The sequence below is a fragment of the Rattus norvegicus genome, chromosome 4 (assembly GCF_021556685.1).
Source record: "Rattus norvegicus strain SHRSP/BbbUtx chromosome 4, alternate assembly SHRSP_T2T, whole genome shotgun sequence".
Classification (NCBI taxonomy): domain Eukaryota; kingdom Metazoa; phylum Chordata; class Mammalia; order Rodentia; family Muridae; genus Rattus; species Rattus norvegicus.
The window spans coordinates 18,282,149-18,309,158 of record NC_141537.1 but is presented as its reverse complement, the minus strand read 5'-3'; the positions used below and the strand labels follow the sequence as shown (position 1 = coordinate 18,309,158).

Genomic DNA, 27,010 nt, shown 5'->3' with positions numbered 1-27,010 from the left:
TCTCACCGTCACCTGTGTGGTCGAACTCTCTCCATAGCCCGAACTGATGACAGCTATTATCTTGTGCCATCTCCTGTTGGTTGGTGGGCCTGCAACACAGGGCTTATCCCTTGCCTGTCAACTAATGTTTTTGACCCCTCTCGTGATTTCTGTGTCATGATCCAGCTCCTGCCGTGAGTATATTATCATCCTGCTTCCCGCCTAGAAGATGAATATTTCAGTAGAAGGTTTAAAAGACAACCTGTTTCCATTACCTTAGCCATGCTCCTGGGAACGGGACTTGTTGTAGGGGTAGGAACCAGAGTGACGGCTTTAGTTGAAGGCAGACAGGGAGCTCACTCCCTTCAGTCTTTGAGAGAAGCCATGACTGAAGACTTAGAGATGTTAGAAAAATCTATAGGTGCCTTAGAAAAATCCTTAACTTCCTTATCGGAAGTGGTATTACAAAACCGAAGAGGTTTAGACCTGTTGTTCTTGAAGGAAGGGGGACTATGTGCTGCCTTAAAGGAAGAGTGCTGTTTCTATGCAGATCATACTGGAGTAGTCAGGGACTCAATGCAGAAATTAAGGAAAAGACTTAAAAAAAGAAAGCGAGACCGTGAAGCACAACAGGGATGGTTTGAATCATGGTACTCCAAGTCTCCATGGGTCACTACATTATTTTCTGCCCTTGCTGGGCCAGTTCTTATTATTTTCCTGCTCTTAGTGTTTGGCCCCTGTTTGATAAACAGAGGGTTAGCTTTTGTTAAAAATAGAATAAATGCTGTACAACTAATGGTCCACCAACGCCAATACCATCCTATAGTCATGATGGAGGAAGAGGACGACTACCGTTCCCCGTATAGAAATACCAATGTCTAAGAATTCTAACATTAGAATTAGTAAGTAGAAGAAGAGGGGAATGAAAGAGTTAAAATAAAAACTTCATAAAAACTGCAGAAGAACAGCAGATAAGGGGACAGGACAGAACGGGCCTGAGATGTGCCCCGACAAGCCTAAAAACAAGGTCAAGGGATTGTTCCAGGGACTAGCAGCCACCATCTCCGCTGAGTCGGGGGCCATCCGGACAGGCAACTCCCTGTTCCCCTTCTGCTATAGCTAATAGGTACCAAACTCCCTGCTCTACAGATAAAGATACGATGCTCTCCTATATTGAGAAAACCCCAGCCCGCACGTACTGCTTGCAGATGAGACCTTGTACCCATTTCCCTTGCTGATAACCACGCTGAATCCCCTTGCCTTCCCCTATAAAAAGCCTTAAATTTCGAGTCTTGGGGTCGACTCCTCTGTCTCCTGTGTGAGATACGAGCCGTCCCCGAGCTCTGATAATAAACTGCCTCGTGTGCTTTACATCAAGAGCCGGTCTCTCGAGTTTCTCGGGGGAGTACAATCCCGCGACTGGAGTGGGGTCTCCCGACAGGGGTCCTTCAATGGAAGACAGGTGTCTCCCAATACTGTCGCACATCTGATGTTAAAGTCTACAGCAAAGTCTGATTTTCCCTTCTATGTAAAAATTCTTTCTGCACATAATTTTCTCAGTGAATTTGCAAAAAAGGTGATGGGAGTAATATGAACTGTTCTGCTTTTTCCTTTCTTTTCTTTTCTTTTTTTTTTCTGGAGCTGGGGACCGAACCCAGGGCCTTGCGCTCACTAGGCAAGCGCTCTACCGCTGAGCTAAATCCCCAACAACTGCTTCTTCTTTTCAATGCATTTTTGTTAATCCTGTAATGCAGCCATGTGATGTGATCGCACCCTTTGTTTCTGAATTCTGGTGAAGCTACTTCTCTCAATATCTTAAAGCAATGATTTCCCCATCCTCATGAAAAGAAAAGACACCAGTCTCTATGCTTTGAGTACCTTCAGATATCTGGAAGATTCTTCCTAAGAGGTATTAGCTCAACCTGAGGTTTTTAACAGGATTTAAAAATAATCCTTAAAATTTACACATAGATGCTGTGTGACTACTTTTTAAAGTTCTTTAAATTTTACCATTTATTTATTGAAATTGTTTCTTTGGGAGTGCTGCATGCCTTTAATCCTACCACTCAGTGCAAACCTCTCATCCCAGCAATCAGGAGGCAGAGACAGGCAAATCTAGACCAGCCTGGTCCACAGACCTAGAAAGCAAGTTCCAGGACCACCAGGGCAACCCTGAGAAACTCTCTCTCAAAAGCCAAAACAAAAAACCAAAACCAAAAGCAGAAACAGAAACAAAAGCAAAAACAGAAACGAAAGCAAAAACAGAAACAAAAAGCAGGGAAAAAGAAAAAGAAAAAAGAAAGGGAGAGAAAGAAAAAGTTTCTTTTAAATATGAGGTTTACCATGACACCATTTCCCACTCTCCTTTCTCTCCTACAACCTTCTCATACACTCCTCTGTCCCTCTTAAATTCCATGTGCATATGCATGCCTGAGTGTATAAACATACAAGTGTCACATGCATGCAGAAGGCTGCAGAGGAGAGGCAGGCATTGTAGCAACTAAAGTGGAGTTATATGAGGCTGTGAGCAGACATATAGGAGCTGAGAGCCAAACTCAGGTCTGCTGTAGAAACCTCAAGCACTTCTAACCATTGACCCAGCAGTCCTGCCCCAAACTGTCTTGCTGTATTTGATAAGTTTTATATCTAGACAAGAGAGTTCCTTTTCCTTTCTTTTTCTATGTATACAACACAAATGCTTGCTTTTATTTTGTCTTTTATACTAGAATCTATTGGGACTAATATTCTTTGAAATAGGTTACTCTGCTTAAGGAAGCAAAACAACTATCAATGTGTCCCGGAAAGACGTTAGCCTTCACTCTTACATTCCTGCTATAAAATTAAAGCAAAACATCCATTTCCAATTGGATTAAGACATAGAAGTCAGGTTAAATGATTCAGAATGATGTAAGACTTCAGATGAAATACTTCACAAATAATAATAATAATAATAATAATAATAATAATAATAATAATAAAACATTGTGATACAATAGTAACTAGACAAAACATTTGAACTTAAGAACATCTTTAATATTAGAAACCAGTTCTTTCTGGGTGATTATGAAAGCAGAATATATTACCACAAATATATATTTAAAGCCCATTCTAGCTTTTGTAAGATTCTATATCATAATCCATTTATTATAAATTACATCTTTTAACACTATAACAGCTCTCTGAAGTTACATTAGTTGCAGCTGAGCAGAAAGAGAAAAACCTACTCAGTTTTTAAAAGAGCTAGGCAGCATGGAACTTGACAACATACTTAAAATAAAGAGCTAAAATGTAAGCTCTGTGTAAGAAAGTAAAAAGAAAACAATAGCTGTGATACCTGGCCTTGTTGTTGCCAAGGACACCAGAGAGGGAGAGGATTAAACAATATATCAGCAATGGTTCATATGTGAATTGTTCATTTTTCATCCTTAAATCTTTAAAATGATATAATACTTATGACATATCATGTGCTGACAGTCACAAGGAACATTTGCTATAAATGAAAGGGCCACCCCAGACATGATAACAGTTTACTTCGATGAGGAACAAAATGTTTCTAGGAATATACATTCTTGAAACTTGCCAACAGGAAAAAAATATCAGTAAATTAGAACCAAAAAAGATAATTGGTTCTGCGGAAATTGAAGTCCACTCAGTTGCAGATGATGGACTTAACAAAATACAAGATTTTATTAAAAAATATAGGCTTAGTGACATATTAATCTTTTTGAAATATGCTGTAGCTTATTGCAATATATAAATAAATATATATCTGCAATAAGAGAGAGAGAGAGAGAGCGCACACCACCATTTCTTCAACTACAGATAGGTGTGTTTTATAAAAACAAGCATGTATTAAGTCTTCGTTTTGGAGATTGGTTTTACCAAAGATGTAACTAGTGCATAATGTAGGCTCATCCACTACCTGTAAACAGAAGAGGCATTACCAATCAGAGAGCAGTGAGATATTAAACAGGCAAAATAGCCTTATATCACATATATCACATCTTACATATCATATTGTATCGAGGTATGATAGTTTCAGTTATGCAGGACAGTATCTCATGCTAAAGAGAGAAGTCAACTTTCAGTTTCCTTATAAGGGAGATACATGTTCCTCCTCAAGAAGGACACGTAGAAAGCTGCATCCTTAACTCCCAAGAGGTAAGCATACTGAGAGCAGGGAGGGTAGTCAATTAAATTGGCTACTGAGGACCCTCATACACTCAAGACTGCCTTCCGTGAAGAGATATACATGTACAGCTTTCAACTGAGCTTACTGTAGTCTCCCCAGCAGCAAGTCACTTTCTCCCTAGCGCGCTACCTAACTCCATTTTTACATCCAACCCCCCTTAAAATCGACACAAGTTTTCTCAGAGACATAACTTTTAACATATTACAAAATGATTGTTTCAGCAAACCTGAGTCTCATAATTGTGGGTCTAGTAGAGTTAAATTATTGCCAAGGAAGAATCTGTTTTTTGAAAGCACGGTCTTTAAGAGGTGATATATTTCTGTCTTTAAAACGGTGGAACGCATGAATTAAATAGACACTTAGTGATATAGACACTAAGAGCTTTTAATTCTGTTATTAATTAGTACAATATGAACCTAAGAAACCTTATATTCAAGGAACATTAAACAATGATGAAGTTATTCATTTAACTAAATAAACCAATACCTTATGTAGACTCGCTTTTGTAATTGAGCAGGGATTTGATACCTTTCCAATGGATATTCTGTTTAATCTATGATATTGATATGTGTACACATGCGTTCCATTATAACCCTGATGGGCTAATGAGAAATATTAAAGTTTTTTAACTTTGGAGGAGACATTTTTCTCATATATTATTGAAAATAAATGTCTTTCATACAACAGATTGAGAAGTTCTCATTTTATATGCGTGGGTATTTTGCCTCCATGTCTCTCTGTCCGTCGTCATGCATGTGTCAATGACTGTGGAGGCCAACAAGTGGTACTGGAGTTAGCAGCTACCTGCTGGGAAAGGGTCATTTGGAAGAGCAATGGTGCTCATAACCAACTGCCATGTCTTTGCCTTTTATTTTAAGCATTACATTGTTCATATGTCTTGTTAACATTTTAAACACATGGCGCTCAAAAGAATTTTAGAGTGAAACAAATGATCCAGAACAAAACACTGAGTTGCTTTTTCTACAACATAAAGATGCTCAACTCCCATACAATAAATACTGTTAGCTAACTTCCACATTACTTTAGAAAACATTGACATGGTTATCTTAGACTTCAACATGGACAATGTGACATTTGTTCTAATTTTATAGAATGTCTCCAGGGAATATCATAGTATTTACTCCAGGTTACTGGAGACTTACATAGGGGTGATGTGATAATTCATGTAAAATATTTAGCATTATCAGTATGTGTTCAATATTAGTTATTGGGATTAAAATCAAAATTCCTGCAAGACAAAGGTTATGGTTAATTTTTGGCTTAAGTAGAATACAATTACAAACCAAGCATTTTCTCCTCATCATTTTTTTCTAACAGGATTGGAAATTTATATTTCAAAGTTTATTTCCACTTAGGCTAGGGGAAGTATGCTAAGCTTCCCTTTCTGTTCATGTAGAGAAACATGGATATTGATATCTAGTCACAGTGGCCATTACAATGTAAAACACCCTGTACAATTTAGCCAAGACTCTTATGTATTTATCCACATTTCCATACTTTCTCTCTAAACTGAGTGACTCAGTCAATTAATTATACTATTATCTTGTAATTTTTTATTCTAATTCTCAGACAATGACTTTTAATTCATCATCAGCATGTCATGCTATTAAGCTCTACTTGGGAATAAGAAAGGCTAGCATCTACAATCATCCACCCAGGGTTTATGCTAATAATTCCTTTTGCCTCTGTTAATCAAAATCTATATATTGCTACATCTACATCTTGCTCTTATAAATTTCTATCTACTAAAATTTTTATAATTGTAATTTTTATAAGGTATAATTTTAATAATTTTTAAAATAAAAGAAATTAGCAAGTCTAAGTTTGGACAAAAAATATAATTGTGCTCATTTCCCTGTGGTAGTGATGATTTCAATCATCATTTGCTTCTTAATTTACTTTACAACAATAACATCAAAAGTTGGGATATATTAAGGCGTTATAGCTGGCTAAACACGTGCAAAAATGTATAATAATTTTGCTTTAATGTATAATCCCTTCTTGATGAGATGAAAACATACTTTGATTAGATGATACATACTTTGATGAGCACTTACTTATTTTCCATTCTTAGATCTGCAAGCACAGTATGAAATCATAAAAGCCACAAACATCAGTACTCCAACAACAAGTAAGACCCTCTCTACCAGGTCCAGGAGGTTTATTTTCCCAGTCACTTGGTTTCTGAATATTTCCACTTTCTCATCGCCAATGGTCCCAGTCTGCAATCAAGATAAACATTAACGTTATTTTGTTAAATTAATAAAACAAAATAACTTTATGCCATTCTCTCTTTTAAACATTCGCATAGCTGTCATCTACCTGTCTCAGTAAGGCAGTAAAATTCTCTTCCTGTCCAAAGTTGACCTAGTGCACATGCTGATGTGCGAAGTGAGTCCCTTGCCACTTTGATTAGGCTGCCTAGAGCTCGGCAGTGCATGTGCATCCATTTGATCTTTCAGATTCTTTGAACTATTTCACAACTTTTCAAATGTTTCCCGGTGTCAGGGAGAAAGGGCAAAGGTCAACAGCTGTACTTCCTTTGAAGGTTTGTGCAATGCATTTTCAAATTCTGTGACTAATGAATTTAGTAGCTTACAGCAAGACAGTTTACCAGGCGATAGGATTGTGAGTCTAGTCTAACCTGCCCTGATTAGGAATAATTGGTTTTTATCGTCACGGTTACATTCAATGAGTCATGAATTCTGTGCTATTACATATGTGTATGTTCTTGAGTACAAGTAAACATGTAAAATTATATGTCTGTCTGAAAAACAAACCATAAAATTTAACAAACAGTTCTATGTAATTTAGTTTTCTTTCTAATAGATGTATCAAAGTGTATAAGCATATGTACAGGCAGTGTAAATACATTATATTAGAGTACATATATATTATATGTACTATATCTCATTTTATTTATCTTTTATTTTTATTTTTTAATGATCATTCCAATTTGCATCTTAAATGATACCCCTTTCCTTGTTACCCATCCACCAACCCCTCCTCCTATACTATCCTTCCCTCTCCCCTTTGCCTGTATGAGAATGCTCCCCCACACACCCACACTCTCCCACCAACTGCTGCAGCGTCATTTTAAGTAACAAAATTATTTTATGTAAAAATTATTTTAATGAATAATGAAGCACTAACCTCATTTAGCCACAGTATAGGTACAATGTAAGGTCTCTTCAGATTCCTCAGTGCTCTATAATATACATCGAAAATAATTGTGAGTATGCTTATGCATACCTAAAACACACTTATAGTAAATAAGCTATCAGAAATCAATTATTCATGTATATCACTTAAGATCTGATTTTGTTCTAGTCAATGAATCAATTTTTTTTTACTAACGAGTATTTCTTATTTACATTTCGAGTGTTATTCCCTTCTTTCCCGGTTTCCAGGCAAACATCCCTCTAATCCCTCCCACTCCCCTTCTTTATGGGTGTTCCCCTCCCCATCCTCCCATCATTGCCGCCCTCCCCCCAACAATCTAGTTCACTGGGGGTTCATTCTTAGCAGGACCCAGGGCTTCCCCTTCCACTGGTGCTCTTACTAGGATATTCATTGCTACCTATGAGGTCAGAGTCCAGGGTCAGTCAATGTATAGTCTTTAGGTAGTGGCTTAGTCCCTGGAAGCTCTGGTTGCTTGGCATGGTTGTACATATGGGGTCTCGAGCCCGTTCAAGCTCTTCCAGTTCTTTCTCTGATTCCTTCAACTGGGGTCCTATTCTCAGTTCAGTGGTTTGCTGCTGGCATTCGCCTCTGTATTTGCTGTATTCTGGCTGTGTCTCTCAGGAGAGATCTACATCCGGCACGTGTCAGCCTGCACTTCTTTGCTTCATCCATCTTGTATAATTGGATGGCTGTATATGTATGGGCCACATGTGGTGCAGGCTCTGTGGGTGTTCCTTCTGTATCTGTTTTAATCTTTGCCTCTCTATTCCCTGCCAAGGGTATTCTTGTTCCCCTTTTAAAGAAGGAGTGAAGCATTCACATTTTGATCATCCTTCTTGAATTTCATTTGTTCTAGGCATCTAGGGTAATTCAAGCATTTGGGCTAATAGCCACTTATCAATGAGTGTGTTTTTCTGTGCAGTGAATCAATTTTAATGGAGATGTCTCTCATAGTCTCAATTTACATATCTAATGTAGATTTCTAATTACATTTTATGGGATCACAGGTACATATTTTAGTCTACAAACGTACATGACCTAGAAGTTACAGTACTAATAATTGGATATAGGGTACATAAGAAGTGCCCTCAACAGTATCCAACTAATAGTAGTTAAAATAGACTATTCAATAAGCATCAGATCTGATTCTCCTTCAAGTAAAATATGTCCCAGATATTTAACAATTCCATATAGCATAAAGATGAAAAACCATAAGACATTCTTTCCATTTTTCTTCATTCACTCACAATCTTATAAGAAAGTGCTACTAATGCATTAATAAAAAACATTGTTAGGGAAACTCACTCTATTTTTCTAGCTGGCTTGACCAGTATGTTGACCTGCAGTCTTTTTGCAAACTGTAGAGTGAATCCAGTTATCTGAAAAGAACAAATTTAAATAACTATAAACTTCTAAAACATTCCTTTAGAATAGTCAGATTTTGCCTTTTCTATTATTCAAAGAGAGTAATTTTGTATTTAAAAATGAAAGAATTCTTAATGCTGAAAAATTAGAGTATTTAAATGAACAATGTACATAAGTTGTCATGTTCTACCTGCATTTATATTCACAATTGTACCTATATACATAATGTTTGCATGTATATATATATAAATATGGTGAAAGAATTTGTCTTAGCTAACTATAGTTTCCTTTAGATTGTGAAATAAACACAATTTTGTTCAGAAAGAAAGAACATTAGTAAAACAATACAAAAAGGGCAACGCAGTTCATGTAGTTGCTGAACTATATGTCCAAATATTTATTTCTTCATAGTCCACATATCAGTAAAGAACAGTATTACAGACATCTGTTATTTAAGGAGAAGTGTAAGTCCATAGCTCGCAGATGCTGAGGGTCAGTTCCAGAGCATGGTTGCTTAGCAAGCGTTAGACTATTCAGTACATCCATAGTCTCCTTTCAAAGGTTCAAAAAGATAATTATCAACGTAATTTAAATGCTAATAGTAGTACTAGAGCAACTGTTATATGTTATTCTTGTTATATATTTTGTCTGAAACTTGCATATAATCACAATGTGCTTTCATCTACAATAGCAGTGATTCCTTACAAAAGCAAATCCAGCTAAGTGGAATAATAATAATACTCATAGTAGTAGTAATAATAATAATAATAATAATAATAATAATAATAATAATGATGATGATGATGATAAGGGACAACTACACTAACTTTTATTATTAGAATTCCTTGGTTCCAGGAAAAGCCTTATAAAGCTCCATTTGCTGAAACCAAAAATAAATTTCATGCCATTCATATATCAGAATAGGAAGAAATGAGTTTTATTCTCCTTGACAGTTTCACTGGTCTTAAGGGTATGATCCAAAGATAATTATTTTAATTTTAGAGAAATATTAATTAAGTCAGTGAGACAATGACTTACGGGTTCCACATCCAAGTATGTCCTATGTTCATCTTCGTTAGGATTCAAACCTTGGATAGGTTCTGAGACATCAGGACTTGCATGTAGGAAATGTGGAAGAGAAATGTACACAGGCTTTCCTGAAGACAATTGGAAGTAGATTACTGCACAGCTCACATATGACTTAAAATATTTGCTAGAGGATAACCTTTGGTAGATTAAAATACACTCGTTTCTGGAATGCTGAGAGTAAGAGCATTACATGCAGTTAGTATTTTGCAAAATAACATAAACAACTGTGACATTTTATTAAACAGTCAGTTGTCTGTTTTTTCACACACTAATTTCCAAAATTCTAATGTTCACTGTTGAACCCCATTGGAATATGTTCAACCGTCGATTAGTCCTACTGGTACACTGAGCATCTCAGTAGTTTGTTCTTCTTTATCATGATTATTCCACGATGAATACAAACATGACAAGGATGACTCTGAGGTCTGTGCTTTTCCCTTCTTAATGTAGGGGCACAAAAACAGCTTAGTTTATTCTCTGCTTTCTAGAGGCAGGGGCACTGTGATAATGGCAGATGATTAGAAAACTTATTGAATACTGGGAATTTTTCTTTCTCCATAACCATTAAAACAACATGGCATAATGCCAGTATGGTTTTCCTAATAAGTCCACTTTACAGTACTAAAACAAAACAGTAGCTTCAGGAAAAAGAGCAGAAAGAAAGCATGGGAAAAAAAACACATAAAAGCAAAACAGAATGTGCTACCACTAAAGATTACGTCCCATGAGCATTGCTTTCTTTCTTTTTAAATGTCCCATAAAAAAGGGTTATGGCTTAATATTATATTAGGTGTTAAGATACGTTATTCTCATTCATCCATTTCCTTCTCTTTCCTCTACTCTTTCATTCAACTAGCAGCCCTTCTCTAAGCTTTCTTTGCAAGTGAATTTCAATACTAATTCTTCCTAGCTTAAGATCTCATCCTTTCCTTTTATGGTCCCTATTGTAGTTTCAAGACCACAGAGAGACAGAGAGAGAGAGGAGAGAGAGAGGAGAGAGGGGAGAGAGAGAGAGAGAGAGAGAGAGAGAGAGAGAGAGAGAGAGAGAGAGAGAGAGGAGAGAGAGGAGAGAGGGGAGAGGGGAGAGAGAGATATTTCAGTTTATATTCTGCAGGTAAGAGAATATTTGTAATATTTATCCTTCTGAATATGGCATATTTTGCATAATACAATGTTATCTAGACCTATCTAAATTTACATGTTACACGTTAAAGAATAAAATCCCCAAGTGTAAGAAATACAAGTTCACACGGACTTTGATAACGAGCACATCTACATACCTTCTTTGCACTTGCCAATGTCCAGCACACCATAAGACGTACAGTTATTTGAGATTACTTTTTCAGTGCAGAAACAGTGGTTGTCTGGGTTCTGGAGTGGGGAGGCAAAGGCGTTGGCTGGAAGAACAAATCTGTACACGGGGATTCCTTTAAGGTTCACTTCAGATTCAAACACAGCATAGATGGACCTACATGGGGTTTCAAGAAAAGAGCTTCATATTAGAGAAGTAGGTCCTCTTCTGGAATTCTGATCCTTTTGCTTGAATCAATTTATATTCTTGATCTAAGTTTTAAAAATGTCACATATTCCTCATAAAATTTTAAACTCTTTTTTAATTCGAAGGGAAAACCGTTGATGCCGCTTTTACATTTTAAGGCATAACATGGTTAAAAGCATAAGTTTACAATATACATCCTTTAGTTCTTAAAAATCTTTCAAGGTCAAGTCTACATGTGAACTGTCATGGGGGATAAATGTCAGAGAAGGTTTGTATGCTTAAATTCTTCCATCTAACAATATTTATGTGTCTTAATCAAGTTATACATTTGTGCTCAATTTAGACGTTTCCAGCTTTCAAAAGAGCTTAAAGAAAGAACCACTTGGGGGTGGGGAGTGGGAGAAAGAACCATTCACTTGGTTGGTTATGTGCATGGTGGGCTTGGATCAGATCTCTATCATTTACCCTGTGTCTACTATGAGCAATTCTTTGTGTCAGAGCTCATTCAGGATTCTCCAGCTACTCCTATGTGACATATCACTGTCCTCAGCAATCATTCTGGCATGTCTAATCAATAAATCTATCATCTCATCTTCACGGAAAAGACTGTAGATTGAAGGTAGTTGTACTCATGGATATATATATATATATATATATATATATATATATATAACCCCACCATTTCAAAACTTTTACTGTGTGGATCTTCAACATAGCTCTGTAACAAATGTGTCATTTTCTTTGGATGTCTTCAGAAAGATAAGATCCTGTTGTTTACACTTGTTTTCTGTATCTTGAAACTTTCTCAGCAGACATGATGAATACTACTCATAAAAGTCAAAGAAAATGGTTTGTACTATAGTGTCGAAATCTGTAAGCTAATTTGGAAGAATCAGTAAATATAAATTCCATTTTGTCACATTTATAATTAAGAAATCAAGAGGAATATTTGTCTAGTTTTTACAAATAGTGGACATAATTATGCTTCCCGTTTTTTGTTTTAAGACGGGAAAGGGAAAAGTCTAATATTTACATTCTTGAAACTTACCTGCAAATGTCAGGGGAAAAAAACCTCAGTGTTCGAGACTTCTCAACAAAAGGTGGAAAGGAGGCTGCATCTGTTAAAAATCAAGCCAGTGACAAGAGTTTTATGTGATCTGAATTCTAGAAAAAAATCTGTAAATCTCTTTCTAGTATAGTCTAAAGAAATAAAGCATAAACTGCATACAAATTTTAAAGTTACCTACTAGGACAATTACTTTTAGAAAATAAAGAGGTATATTTAATTTACTCAAGTACATACAGGTTTTCATTTTCAACATATAATCAAAGTATCTTTTATTGCTAATGTACAGCATATGAAGTCTTACAGATCATTTCAATCATAACAGATATTCTAGCTATTTTTATCAATACAACACAGCCTAAAATGACTTGAGAAGAAAACTTCCATTAAAGAGCTCCTATTGGCCCATGAGCATGTCTGTAAGGGAGTAAGATGATTTGAATGAGAAACACCACATAGATTAAATTTAAATGCTAGCCATCAGGAAGGAAGGTATTAGGTATGGCCTTGTTGGAAGAAGTGGGTCTCTGGGGGCTTTCAGGTTTCCAAAACCCAAGCCAGATCCAGTGTCTTTCTCTTCCTGTTGCCTCCTGCACTGTCAGCCAGCAGTCATGTGCCCCTCCAAGACAACAATGGACTAAACCTCTGAAATTGTAACAAGCCCATAAATTTTTTTTCACATAAGAGTTGCCATGGTCATGATACCTCTTTATAGCAATAGAATATTCACTAAGACAGATCTTGGTGCAAGAGAGTGGGGTGTCAATTTGACTGCTTGTTGGTCAAATGTGGACTTTGGAACTTTGGACTAGAAAAGCAGGTGAATGCTTCAAGCAGAACCGTGCCAGTAGAAACATGGAAGCTGGTGCTAAAGAAGACTTGAACTGTGGGACTTGACTCAAGATATTTTAAAGGAAAAGAATATTAGTAAGTGGCATAGAGGTCATTCCTATGATATTTTTCAAAGATTATGACTGATCACTGCCCTTCTCAAATACATATATATCTGCCTAAGGCTAAATTGAAGAGTTTTGGCTTAAAGGCTATGGAATGGCAAAGGAGATTTTGTCATGTGGTTTGTAGTGGTGACACTTACGCAGAGCTCTTCTGAAAAGGAGCGAGGAAATGCTCAAATTCAGTTTGAGGAGAAAAGGAACGCCAGAAAGTGCAATGAGTAAAGTCCAGTGATCAAGGAGACTAAGAGTTTAAGGAAAAGACTGATGCTAAATGGAATAAGGGGGCGATGACCTCAGGGAAAGACTCACCCAGCTTTACTTCCAACTCGTGCAAAGCAATTACAGAAAACCTCACACAGTGAAGGAAACCATCAACTACCAAAATTGATAAAAATGTAACTGAAATAGAGGGCCAAATTCTTGTCCCAGCAATCAGCAGACCTTGGCATCTTCAGTCATCTCCTGGTACTAGGTTTAGAGTTAAAGTTATAAATCTCGTTTTGCAAATAAACAAAGTTGCTGGTCAAGAATATACCAGGGCTGTCCCTGCATGAAGGCCTATAGAAGCATTGCATAAATCTGTGACAGTGAAGTTTGGTTTGCCTTGCTGATGCCAAGACGTTGGAGATGCCAGACCTGGGACAAAGTCCAAGGAGAACTGCAGTGTGGTGCAGAACCGGAGAGAAGTATGTTACTAGCAACAAAGCTGATAGGAGTCAGTCTGAAGTATGCTTTGACATCAGACATGGAAATGCAAAATTTGGAGTTTTCTCATCTGTTCTCAGTCTTGCTTTGGTCCACTGTTTCCTCCTTATGCTCCCCTCCCATTTGCACTGGTAACATATTGGTGTCCCTGTTTGGAGGAAATATGTGATCTGCTATTTTATTTTGCTTTTATAGGGACTTATAAAGAGCTGTCCCTGCCCTCACCAGCTGCAGCACTTGGGAGAATGATCCTTGCATCTTGCCGGGGCAGCATAGTAGAGCTGGCCCTGGATGTGGGAGTTGCAGGTGAGCTGGTCCCGAGGGTATGAGCACAGGAACCTGTTCTGCCTCATATCTGCTGAGATGTAGCTCAGACTAGAGCTCTCTACGCCCTCATACTTTCACCTCTATGCCAGGTGGGAGAGCTCATGCTTTGGTCATGAGAGTGGCAGAACTGGCCGTGTCAGTTACCAACTGTAATTCCTGGCACGGAAGGCCCTGCACCCTGTTTACAGCAGGGTAGAGCACGCCCTATTTGTGGCAGTTGCAGATGAGTCAGCTCTGTGGTGTGAGAGTAAGAGAGATGGAGGACTAACTGGCCTTGACACCTCTCAGGCTCAATTCTAGAGTTTTGAATTAGCCCATCACAGCATCTACCCTATCAACGAATCCTGGAGTACATGAAGTTCCTCGTCCTACAGATCAAAAACTACAGGATCTCCACGACATAGGACAACAACAGGATATCCAAAATGAGTCCTGAGGTTCCAGTGTTGATAGCGTATCAGAAGTCAGATGCTTCATACCGGACTAATGAGTATATTTGCAACGAATTTTTGCAAGGAAAGAGACTATGTGGAAACCAAAGGCCACATGGCAGGATACACTGTGACACACTACAATTTCCAAAATGCACGGTTGCAAGGGAGGGAGGGTGTGTATGAGGGATGTGGGAAATGAGTGGGACTGAGGTACATGGTGTGAAATTCACAAAGAATCAATAAAAAGTTTAAAAAGGGGAGTAAAGAGAGAGATAAACTTTAATCTCAGAAGAGACATTGAAGTTTTAACTTAAACAGCATTGAGACTATGATAGAGTATTGGGGCTTTTAAAGTTGGACTTAATATGCTTTTACATTTTGTGATATGGCTGCAAGTCTGTGGGTGCAAGGAATGGAATATGGTGGCTTGAATACGAATGCCCCCGCAGCCTTATAATTGAATGTTCAGTCATCAAGGAGTGGCACTGCTTAGAAGGAATTAGTAGGTGTGGCCTTGTTGGAGGAAGTGTGTGAAGGAGGTCAGATTTCAAAACCCCTAGGTAGGTCCGTTGTCTTATACTTCTGACCTAGTATCCATCCAGATGGAGAACCCTCAGCTACTCTCTTGACCCATGTCTGCTTACGTGCTATCATGCCATGATGATAAGGAACTAAACTCCAGCTACTGTAAGCAAGCTCCAATTAAATACTCTCTTTTATAAGAATTGCTGTGGTCCTGGTGTCTCTTCACAGCAATAGAACACTGTCTAACTGTCTAAGACACAGAGTGTCTTGATTATTATTCAATGGAGGAGGGCCCAGCCCACTGTCAGTACTGCTATTTTCTAGGATGATGGTCCTGGCCTATATAAGAAAGTTAACTAAGTAAGATCTTAAACATGAACTTGAGAGCAAGCCAGCAAACATCATCCACACATAAAGTTTTGAAAAGTAGTTCCTGCCTTTAGCTCCTGCTCTGAGTTCCCTCAGTAGCGAAATAGAAACATATGATACATCTTTTATTCCCCGTGTAGCTCTAAATCAGAGCGTTGTATCATAGCAATACAATGAAACCAGAATTTCAGGTATAATTCAAGTTCCTAAAAACCACACATGGCTGGAGACTATATAAATTACTGACAGATATATGCAATGTCTATTTACTGGTATGAAATAAAAAACCCTAGTAAAGCCACTGTTAAAGTTGTGAATGTGTTTCTGAAGCATCCAACCCTATTATCAGCTTGGCACTTTTCTTGGCATAAATGCTTTTAGTATCCCTAGTGTATCAGCATTGTTCTAGCATTTAACATTAATCAGACTTAATAATTTTTAATTTTTTTCCTTGCTAGAATTTCTCATAAATGCTTAAAATATTTTTATACTTAAGATGATATTGTATTGCTTATTCAAATTTCAGTATAATTTTCATGGCAGACATTGAAGAAGTGAAGTTATCACAGAGAAGATAACTCTTCACTGTTCCACTAATGAATATGTCCAAAGTGAACCACCACTGGTTGTGTTTGGGTAAAATGTTCTGGCATATCATTCCATTACATGTTCATGTGTTTTTCTCATAAAGTTTTATTTTTTAACTTTATAAATTTTATTCTTGATTCATGCTTATATGAATAAAGAATCAAGAAAGTTATAGTGCTCTTGTTACCAATGTTTGATTCTTTCATTTCGAGGACTAGATAGTTTAAAATTTCCAGACCAGTAGGCATTTGTCTACACTTGAGCATCCAGTGATTGATCAACTAAAAGGTTATATATTGCAAACACTTAAATTATTTTTTGAAACATCACTACAGATACAGGATAGTTAAATCTGCAAATTTCCATAGTCAAGAAATATAAAATAGTTATTAGTGGAGTCACAGTTTTCTTTTGTTTACACAGTCATGTATGTGTGGAGACCAGCGAGAAACTTTGTACATAGCACTATAGATAATGTCCATCTTTAATTTTCTCTTATTGGGACCTGAAGCTTACTGGCTGGGCAGGCCAGTGAAGGAACTCTAGGTATCCACCCATCTCAGCCTACTCAACTGTAGAATTACTACTACACTTAACTATGTTCAATGTTTCCATTCATGGTTCCTAAGACCAAAACTTGGGTTCTTATACTTTTTATCATACTATTTCCTAACCAAATTATATCCCCACTACCCAAGAGATGCTTTTCTGAAAACAAACATTCTAAATGTGTATCATTCCTTTTAGTGGATGTGCTTCAAACCACAAGAAGATGCGATTTTAAATTATGATGGACACATGTTAGCATCTTTGTTTTACTGTCATTTGTCCCCTCCTAGTCCCATATCGAGAGTCCCTCTCACAGGGACCATCTCCTCGTTTCTCATCTCTCTTCCTGTTATGATTACCTCTGGAGTCTGCCTCTAGATCCCTAGTTTCATTACTCACGTTCCAGTCCTTATCACTAATAAATTCCCAAAGCTCTGTTCTCTTCAGTTCCTGAGACCAAAAACAGAGTTCTTAAGCATGAAGCATTCATCGTTCATGACTGTTTAGGGACAGCATAGTACAGGAGTGTTAGGCTTATATAACAAAGTATTAAAATACTTAACTATTTGTAAAAGTGACCTTGGAAAACATTATTGTCACCACTCTTTCTTTTCTACTCTGTGAGAAAGAACATAAATAAACCTGTGTTTCTCAATTGTGCCTTTGGAAAGGTAGTCCTCGGTTTCCTTTGTTATGTAAACTTTCATCATCTTCATTGTATCATAGTCCTATTAAGTATTCCCTCACCTACTTTGTAAATATTATGTATGTGCTTCTTACTAATTAAAGGCTTTTCTTTGATTTAGATTACTTCATGGTATCTGATTACCATTGTGTTGTACAACCATAAATCATACATGGGAGAACAGTGTGTACTTTGTTTTTCATTAAGGACAATAATAACCCTTACCTAACTATATCCTAAAGCAAAGATATTGTTTCTTTGCATTCCAGATCTAATGTAGAACACATTTTTGCATATATTCTTCCTTATAGTAGATATTTAACCTTATTTTATTTTTTCCTTTTCTCCCTCATGCTGACCAACATGTCCAAAATAGGTTGTTTCTGCTCTCCAACCTTGTTGCCTCTACCTAAGTTCTGCTTCTTACTTGGGGTGGGGTGGGTAGGTTTTCCTTTGTGAAATTGTATTTCTTCACATCTTCATTGTCAGTCTACTACTGAAGAATAATTGACTAATAACTATACCTCTACATTTGTTTTTACCTACTTTTTAAATGACAAATCCCTAAGAGAGTTACTTTACAAAGAAGAACTGTTCTTTTAATGAAACAAGGCTTATTTTCCATGGTTGATCTGAAAAATCCTATCTCATTTAGGACATATCCTATTCCCACCCTACCCAAAAATAGACTCTGAATTATACTGACTGGTAATCATAGCCCCTCAACCTGGATTTTCTTGGCTAGAAGAGGGGTAGATTTGTGGGAAAACGTGAAGTTTTTCTCACTATGTTTATGACAACAAAGATTCTTACCTGTGCCATTAATCATGTCGCAATAACTTTTCCAATAGGACAAATTCCTTAGGAATGAAAGAAAGAAGATAAACAAATACTCTCATTTCAAGAACACCATACTCATATTACTCTTTCAACTTTGAAACACTTCTTTCTTCAACACAGTACAGAACAGAGGCGTTGACACTAAAGGTTTAGTAACTATTCAACCTCACTCAATCCATATTTGTTTTCTCCCCTAATCTTATCACTATGAAGGAAATACTGGGCAACAGAAGAGGACAGACCATAAACATAAGCAGCTAGATGCCAAGCTCCTTAGAAAGCACTCTTACAGACATGGTTCTGGAAGAAAATATGAGAGATGTAGATCTCCAAGCAGGAATTGTTTTCCTTGAGAGAAATCAATTATGTGGTAATATGTTCAGTGTTCATCCTGATAGAAAAAAAGGTATTAAGGTCATTTCTGACATGAGCTTCCCATCACATAGAAGTGGGAGAAAAAAAGAAGAATGAGAGGGGAAAGGAGAAGAAGGAGAAGAAGGAAAAGAAGGAAGAGGAGGAGGAAGAGGAGGAAGAAGAGGAGGAGGAGGAGGAAGAAGAAGAAGAAGATGAAGAGGAAGAGGAAGAGGAAGAGGAAGAGGAAGAGGAAGAAGAAGAAGAAGAAGAAGAAGAAGAAGAAGAAGAAGAAGAAGAAGAAGAAGAAGAAGAAGAAGAAGAAGAAGAAGAAGAAAGCCAAGTATCAAGGCTGTGGATTCATAGAATTCAAAATACGTAAATATTTAATGTTTACTTTTCCTCATTTTACTTTTAACATGTTTTACATTTTTCCCAGTTTTGTAATGTTAGAAACTCAGAAACCAGTATTAAAATGGGACAGAACTTATTTATCTTTTATTATCTAAATTATGTATATTTATATATCGATCAGATTAAAAATATTAGCACTAAATCTCCATGAATATTTTAATCATTTGAGTAAGAAATAAAAAAACACTAGTGCCATCTCCTCCTAAAAATGTCTACTAGTATATCATATACAATGTTGATTAATCTTTTTAAAGGAAGTGGTGCTAGTTATACTTAATGAGGATACAGGCATCTAAATCAACTGCATGCACAATCTGACAACCTCAAGGATTCTTTTTCTTCTGATATTTATTAGTTTTCTTCCTATTTTACTGATATCAATAACTAGTATTCTTCCAGATAAATTGTCAGGAACGGAGATACAGAAAAGTATAGATTCATGAATCTATTGTGTTCTTTAACCTTTTCAAAGGTGACATTATATACTATGTTAATGTTCCTTGAAATACTAATTTCATTTTCTATCAGTAGGAAAAATTGGCATGGCAGTAAAATTATAAAGGTGTACGAATTCACTTTAAACACTCACCTGTTTTGAGTCATTTGGAAAAGATTAGTGTAAGGTATAATTTTTTCATATGGTCATTTTAAAAAGCACAATGTTTGCCTACCTCATAGACCTTTTGATGTTTCAACTCATTACCACCTAATTGTATGGATGAACTGTAGTGTTACACATGCTGCAGAGAAAAAAATTAATGCTGCATTTCTCTAAGAGAAGCTATGAATAAAGGCAAAGATTTTATATGTTTATGCTGCGACTGTCAATCAGGTTGGTTATGAACAAGACAGTGCCATGAGGAGTATAATGTCTGGCAAAAAAAAAAGTTGCTAAGATTTCCCTTTAGCCATGTCTGTTTTATAGGCTGATGCTTGTGCCTTAAGTGTAGTAGTAAAGTAATACTAATAACTCATTAGAATACCCTAGTCTGCCTGCCTGCCTGCCTGCCTTCCTTCCTGTCTGTCTGTCTGTCTGTCTTTCACCCTCTGTGTCTATTTTTTCTCTGTCTTGCTCTCTGTCTGTCTGTCTGTCTGTCTGTCTCTCTCTCTCTCTCTCTCTCTCTCACACACACACACACACACACACACAGAGTTCCTTACCTTTTCCCTTTATAGGTATCAATTATGGCAACTTTGTTTATGTTATCCTTTCCATTGAAAACTTTATAAACTCCATCTACAGTGTTATTGTACTGAAAAAATATGAATAAAAGATTACTCATGGATCAACATTTATTTACTCCGTCATAATACGTATGCGTACCTTACTTTCACATTTTTCAAAAAGGGATCAGTCATTCAGCATCATTTTTTTATCATTTGGGATATATGACACAACATGAGTTTTACATTTCGAACTTAATGTATTTTAATGTTAAAATATAAAGGTTGTCCACAAATAAGTGTTATATGCTCACCCAAAATATAAGAAAATAAGTAACAAGGCTAACAGGTACCTTTCCAGCATTGCTGTGAGTTATCCGGCTGTCATGCTCTCAGGTAAGGACACACTGAGTTAAACTTAACAAAGCTTCTACAGATTCCTAAGTATACTCTAAATTCTGAAGTCATTAGTAGTGGTTACTAACATGAACAAGATCATACAAACACAATTAAAAACATCTCTCAGCCAAAGAAGGAGCTGCAATGATTTTGTCCAAATAATAATAGACTTTAATTCCTTCAGGCTTCTCTGTCAATGTTTAACTAATATACAACGAGTAACCTGAAACATTAGCCACAAGGAACGGAAGAACCGAAGCAGCACTGCTGTCCAGTGTCCAGTATACAACCATCAAAACAGAGACATGGGTTAGCCGTGTTGCTCTTATCACGCTGGGAATCTAAAACTTAAAGCTGAGGCTAAGTAGAGCAGGAATCACCAAGCTGGACTTCTCTCTTCTTCCTCTCAGCTCTCTCTGTGAGCATCCCCTTCTCTCTTTCTCTCCCTGCCCCTACCCTACTCCTTTTATCTGAAGATGTAGACTTCCCTGGCCTCAGTCCTTGGGGTCAGTGAACTTGCCTGCGAGTATCTTCCCAATAAACCTGCATTTAATATATATATGTAAAAGAATTATATATATAATTCTTTAATATATATAAAATTTATATATATATAATTCTTATATATATAAGAATTCTTATGTATATATGTGTATATATATATATATATATATATATATATATATATATATATATATATGAATCACCAAACTGCCATTCTGCGAAGTTCACTGGTAATTCTCACTAAGAGAAGCTTGCTGAGTATCTCAAGTGAAAATTCACAGTAACTTATTCATCGAAACTTTAATACAATTAAGGCTCTAGAAAATGAGGAAAGATATGATTATTATGTCTGATTTGTATACAAAGACATATTAACCTTGATTCTTTAGAAAAATTAAAAGTAAATATATCATGCAAATATTTACAAGTAAATTTTTAATTTTCTATAAGAGTAAAATTTGACTAATTTTTAAAGTAAAATTTAGTCAAACATATTAAGTAATTATTCACTATGAAAACTGATAACATGAAAGATTTTGTCTTTAAAAATAATGATATGTTCACAGATTAACTAGTAAGGCTAATAATATGTGAAATTATAAATGTTTCCATTAACATTTTATTTACATACTTAAAAATATAACAAACATTTATATTTGGTACTTACAGGATAAAACACACCAACTGTGGTACTTATAGGATATGGAATCAAACTCAAGAATGGATCTTTGTAACCCCACAGGAGTTCCTTCAAACTTCGTGTTTGGAACATAGAAGACTTGGACTTTTTGATAAGGTTGTTGAGCACACCTTGAATAAATGAGTTTTGGTAGATATGTGGTGCAGCCTACAAAAAAAAATCAGAGTCTGAGAAATCAGTATATTACATTTCTTAATTAAATGGATTAAATGAAACAATTGAGTTCAATTAAAATCAAAACAAACCTTTAAAATCTGCCAAATCTTGCCTAACCTAAAATTATAATTTGTGGCATTTTTTTCAAACCCCTTATAAGATTACTTTTTATAAGAGCTAGTTTTAAATTATACTAATTAATCAATCAATTAAGTCAATTGATTATGCTGATCGGGTCATCTCTCCAGATTACAAAATAGTACAAAACAGTTTTAGTTTTTTGAAGTGATAAAACAACTCAAGCCAAATGATGAGGATACTTCTGAGGTTAATTGTGACATGCTCCGAAATGGTCCACATAGCATCTGCTATTCACTTACTGCCACAGCCAGATTGAGAACTGTGAAGTTGTCATTCTCTGTTCCAACAGACAGTGAAGGCTCAAAGATGGCTCCATTGGGTTGTACAAAAGAGACAGTGCTGTCTTTGGGGTCCTGAGTTATATTTTCCTTGGCTAAATAACGAACTCTGAAACAAACAGAAGTCAACGAAATGGGGGGGTGTCAAAGTCTTGCTGCATGACAAATGTCTCAATTTATTCAACAAAATCTATTTGAACCCAGAACAAATCACAATTTACACTAAGAGAATTTCATGATAAACATTAGCTATTACCACATCTCTGGCAATTGAACCAAAGGGTATTAAACCTGGAATAGAAAGTAGACTACCATGAACTGGGTTAAAATAGACACTAGGCCTTGTGCTGGTTAAAATGAAATGGGTTGGAAACTCATTTTGGTAGCCATTCCAGGTGGTGGTTGGTCTAAGTAAGGGTAAGTGTACATACGAAGGACTAATCGTAGCAAGGGTAAAATACTGAAGTGCTGAGGATGTGGTTTGAGAAATGCAAGGGTTGGGGATTTAGCTCAGCGGTAGAGCGCTTGCCTAGCGAGCGCAAGGCCCTGGGTTCGGTCCCCAGCTCTGGAAAAAAAAAAGAATGAGAAATGCAGGTGCTTGAGTGTTGTTTAATAAAAGAATGAGAGAAAAAAGAGGAAGTGGGAATGAAAGGCACAAAGTGAGATTTCAGACATACAAGGGCTATATGATTAAATGGCAGTCTTTATCCTAAAATAAAGAAGATCAGAGAGTATGAATATATTTTTTATATTAGAAAGACCTCTCCAAGGCTCAGGCAGAGCATGTAAAACACAGAGGGGAACGCTACCATCAAACTGCTGAACTGAGAACAGGGTCCCAGTTGGAGGAGTTAGAGAAAGGATTGAAGGAGTGGAAGGGGCTTACAACCCCAGAAGAACAACAATGCCAACCAAACAGAGCTCCCAGGGACTACACATGGACAGACTCATGGCTCCAGCTGCATATGTAGCAGAGGATGGCCTTGTTGGGCACCAATGGGAGGAGAAGCCCTTGTTCCTGCTAAGGCTGGACCCTGTGGTGCAGGGGAAGGGGTTGGAAAGTGGAGGTTGGGGGAGGGGTTGGAAAGAGCGTGGTTGGGGAGGGGGCATGCCCTCATAGAAGAAGGGGAGGGAGATGGGTTAGGGGGCTTATCTCCAGGAAACTGGGAAAGAGAATAACATTTGAAATGTAAATAAAAATATCCAATGAAAAAAAGAAGAAGAAAGTCGATCCAACCTACCTGTTCTTGGGTACATACATGAAACCACCATTAGGCAACCAATAGTCATTTCTTATTTAAAGGGATCCAGATCTAACTCCATTCATCTTATATATTGATGCCTTAGTTCTAATCTCTTGGCTTTAATGCTTGTAATAGTTTTCATGACTGTGTTAAAAGGTGATTGTTTGGTGGAAAAACATTTTGTCAGAACAAAGTAGACATTACAATGAAATAGGATAGACCTCACAGCACAATATTCTGTTGTTAGATATCAATAATGGGAACTGAATTACAACTATAGTTGAAAAATCATGAGCTTACAAGTTTCACAGGAACTTTTGAATTCCTATCAAATACAGATTATGGGTCCCCATAAACATAATGAATTTGGACTATGTTCAGTGTTTTCTTACTTTTTGGTATGTTTTAGCCCAAGCTTGAACTAGGTAGTTCAGCTGGCTGGCCTCAAACTTGCTATGGGCCCACCTTCTCCCAAGTGCTGTAATTATAAAGTGGGTCAGCATACCTGGTTCTCACTTCTTCATAAAGTAGCTGTATTATTTCAAAAACATGCTCATGGTATAAAAAACAAGAACAGTATTTAAATAGATGTTGTAAAAAGCTTTATCATTTATTCTCCATTGAGTAAGATACTTAAGCAACCTAACACTGAAACAACCCAAGGAATTAAATTCCTAGTAATGCCTTTTTCATAAAATATCTATTTAAAATTCAGGTACCATCAGTACTGATTCAAGTAAGGCTACAGCAATTTCAGAGACTTCAATGCAGGGATGACTAAGTGAAACAAAAGCTAAATAATTCCGATTCATTTTTTTTCCTAACTGGCACTTACAACATCAAACAAGTAGATGGCACTCAGTAAGAGAAAATAAAATCAGTAAAGCATGCCTCATCTTAGGAAAGTTATTTTGAAAGAGCATAATCACTCAATTTCTTTTTTATTGGATATTTTCTTTATCTACATTTCAAATGTTATCCCCTTTCCAGGTTTCCCCTCTGGAAACTCCCTAGCCCTTCCTCCCTCCCCCTGCTTCTATGAGGGTGTTCCCCCACCCACTCCTCACCCACCCCCACACTCACTCACTCATTCACTCCCTTCCACCTCCCAGCCCTGACATTCTCTAACAGTAGGGCATCTAGCTTTGGAAGTGCCAAGGACCTCTCCTCCCATTGATGCCCAACAAGGTCATTTTCTGATACATCTGCAGCTGGAGCCGTGGGGCCCGCCATGTGTACTCTTTGATTGGTGGCTTAGTCTGTGGGAGCTCTGGGGTGTCTGGTTGGTTGGTATTGTTGTTCAAATTTTAAAATAAAAAAATGGATGTCTTTGGATATATTTGTTAACAATGTCAAGAGAAATAGCCTTCTGCACATGCTTACATGATGCCTTCATTACTATTCTTGCCAAAGAAAATATAAAATTTAAAAGGTAAAATATCTAGAAGGAATTATAGTATCAGAATTATTATAGATTGAGATATAATTATGATATTAAACCATGCAATTTTATGCTTTAATCATGTCTTATCCTGACAATTAATGCCTCATCTATATCATTTTAACAGTCATTGGCCAAACCAACCAGTGCTTCTGTTTTAGGGGACATATTTTCCAACATCTTCAATTTAAAATGGATTCAAATATCATCAAAGGCATGTATGTCATACTCTCACCTAACACACAGAATACCTCCATATAGTAAACTTTTTTTTTGAGATTTCTTAAATCTGATTCTTCTTCCTTTGTTTGAGGCAACTAGGCCAGCTAAAGAAATTCCAGTTTGATGAATTCTTGAGACTAGAAGCATACTTCATCAAGGACAGTTTGTAATTGCAATACGAGAAGAGCTTGCTGTAAATCCTATTCCTTCCCAGCTTTCTCTGTTGCCTTAAGAAGCAAAACAGATGTATAATCTATCCTTTTATAGTTCTGTACAGAAATAGGTTATAAGTTATAGGCATAAATCCTATAGTAGAATAGTTTTTTCAAGTGCCTTTGACTACTCTAAAAGTGGAAAAGAAGAGAGTCTATAATTTAAATATAAAAAAACTGTATGTAGAAATATGACTACCAGCTCCTATCTATCTCTATATGGATGTGGACAACATTTGGTGGTATCATTTTGTGCCCCCCTCCTCCTCCTCTCCCTCTCCCTCCTCTCCTTCCTCCTCCTCTTCCTTCCTCCTCCTCGTCTCCTTCTCCTTTTGCTTCTTCCACTTTCTTTTTCTTCCAACAAAAGGTGCTGAATTATTATTTCCCCTAGATGCACATATTTCAAATTTTATTTATAACTTTATTAAATAAACTATTAAAATATTTAAAAGTATAACAGAGTGAAACATTGTAAGCTTTAAATTGCTATTTCAATCTCAATGCATATCTGACTTCGACACTTAGCAGGGGCTGCAGCTATGCACAATCATTTCATTTCTGTGGTTCTCAACACTGAACTCATATCTGATTTCCACAAAGGAGTTTGAAATAACCAGGTCGAGTCTGTTCCATCCACTTGTTGTAGCAGTTGACGGGTGTTACGGTTGTTTCTGACCTAGAGGCCACACCAGGATAATCACAGAAGTAAGATACCTGTTTCCTTCTAAGATGTTCATCATGTATTCATAAATCTCTCAGTATGCCAACTGGACATTTTGGAACATGACTCAAGTGTCAAACAACCATCCATAAAGTTTTTAGTAGGGGAGCTACTTAGTAGCTTTAAACTTGCAATAAATTCTACAGCTCTTTTTCATATAATATATGGTAACATTTGGGTAGCATATATTGGTAGAACCTAAATCTGTAGACTAGGATCCTTTACTTGTAGGGAAAACATTTTGATGTAAATTTTGTTGGCAAGATTAAGTACACTTCAATGCCATGGAATTCCTTAGGAGGAAGCGTTCTCAGAAACAGAGTGAGACCACTACTCTTGAAGAGTCCACTCACCTGTATGTGTAAGGACCTCTCTGTTTAACCTTGATCTTGCTGCTATTCTTTGCCACTTCCTCTGGGTTTTGCACGTCAAAGATCCAAAACTGTCTGTACACAGTGGTGCCCGTTTTCACCCAGTTTTTGAAAGCAATGGTTCCTTCTTCAAGGACAACTTCCTGCAAAAAGGAAACAAGTTTGGTTTGTTTCTTGTAGTCAACATGGAAACTTCTAGGACCTTGTTATGTTTAGTCAGAATAAAAGGAGCACCTTGTGAGAACTTGTGTAACTTTGTCACACACTTGAAGCAGGAATGCTGTCCACAGAAAGGGTGCTCTCTTGGTTAACGTTTATGAA

The 27,010-nt window shown here is 36.8% G+C and overlaps 1 protein-coding gene across 11 annotated transcripts in view; it reads right to left on the bottom strand.

Annotated features, from left to right (window-relative positions):
• Window positions 1–2,990: 2,990 nt before the first annotated feature.
• LOC134486712 (platelet glycoprotein 4-like) overlaps window positions 2,991–27,010 on the bottom strand; it is a 36,192-nt gene continuing 12,172 nt past the window's right edge. For 7 of the 11 annotated variants that reach the window (XM_087659673.1, XM_087659669.1, XM_087659671.1 and 4 more), the window contains 12 exons: window positions 26,672–26,832; window positions 22,440–22,587; window positions 21,871–22,050; window positions 20,298–20,389; window positions 18,345–18,391; window positions 12,376–12,445; window positions 11,110–11,297; window positions 9,779–9,897; window positions 8,681–8,754; window positions 7,346–7,400; window positions 6,250–6,414; window positions 2,991–3,901 (listed from right to left, as the gene is read on the bottom strand). In XM_087659673.1, coding sequence (XP_087515799.1) covers window positions 6,250–6,414; window positions 7,346–7,400; window positions 8,681–8,754; window positions 9,779–9,897; window positions 11,110–11,297; window positions 12,376–12,445; window positions 18,345–18,391; window positions 20,298–20,389; window positions 21,871–22,050; window positions 22,440–22,587; window positions 26,672–26,832 — 1,299 coding nt within the window. In that variant the 3' untranslated portion in view covers window positions 2,991–3,901. Of the gene's footprint in view, window positions 3,902–6,233; window positions 6,415–7,345; window positions 7,401–8,680; window positions 8,755–9,778; window positions 9,898–11,109; window positions 11,298–12,375; window positions 12,446–18,344; window positions 18,392–20,297; window positions 20,390–21,870; window positions 22,051–22,439; window positions 22,588–26,671; window positions 26,833–27,010 lie in introns of all 11 variants that reach the window. The other 4 variants (XM_087659678.1, XM_087659675.1, XM_087659674.1 and 1 more) reach the window with 1 other exon arrangement.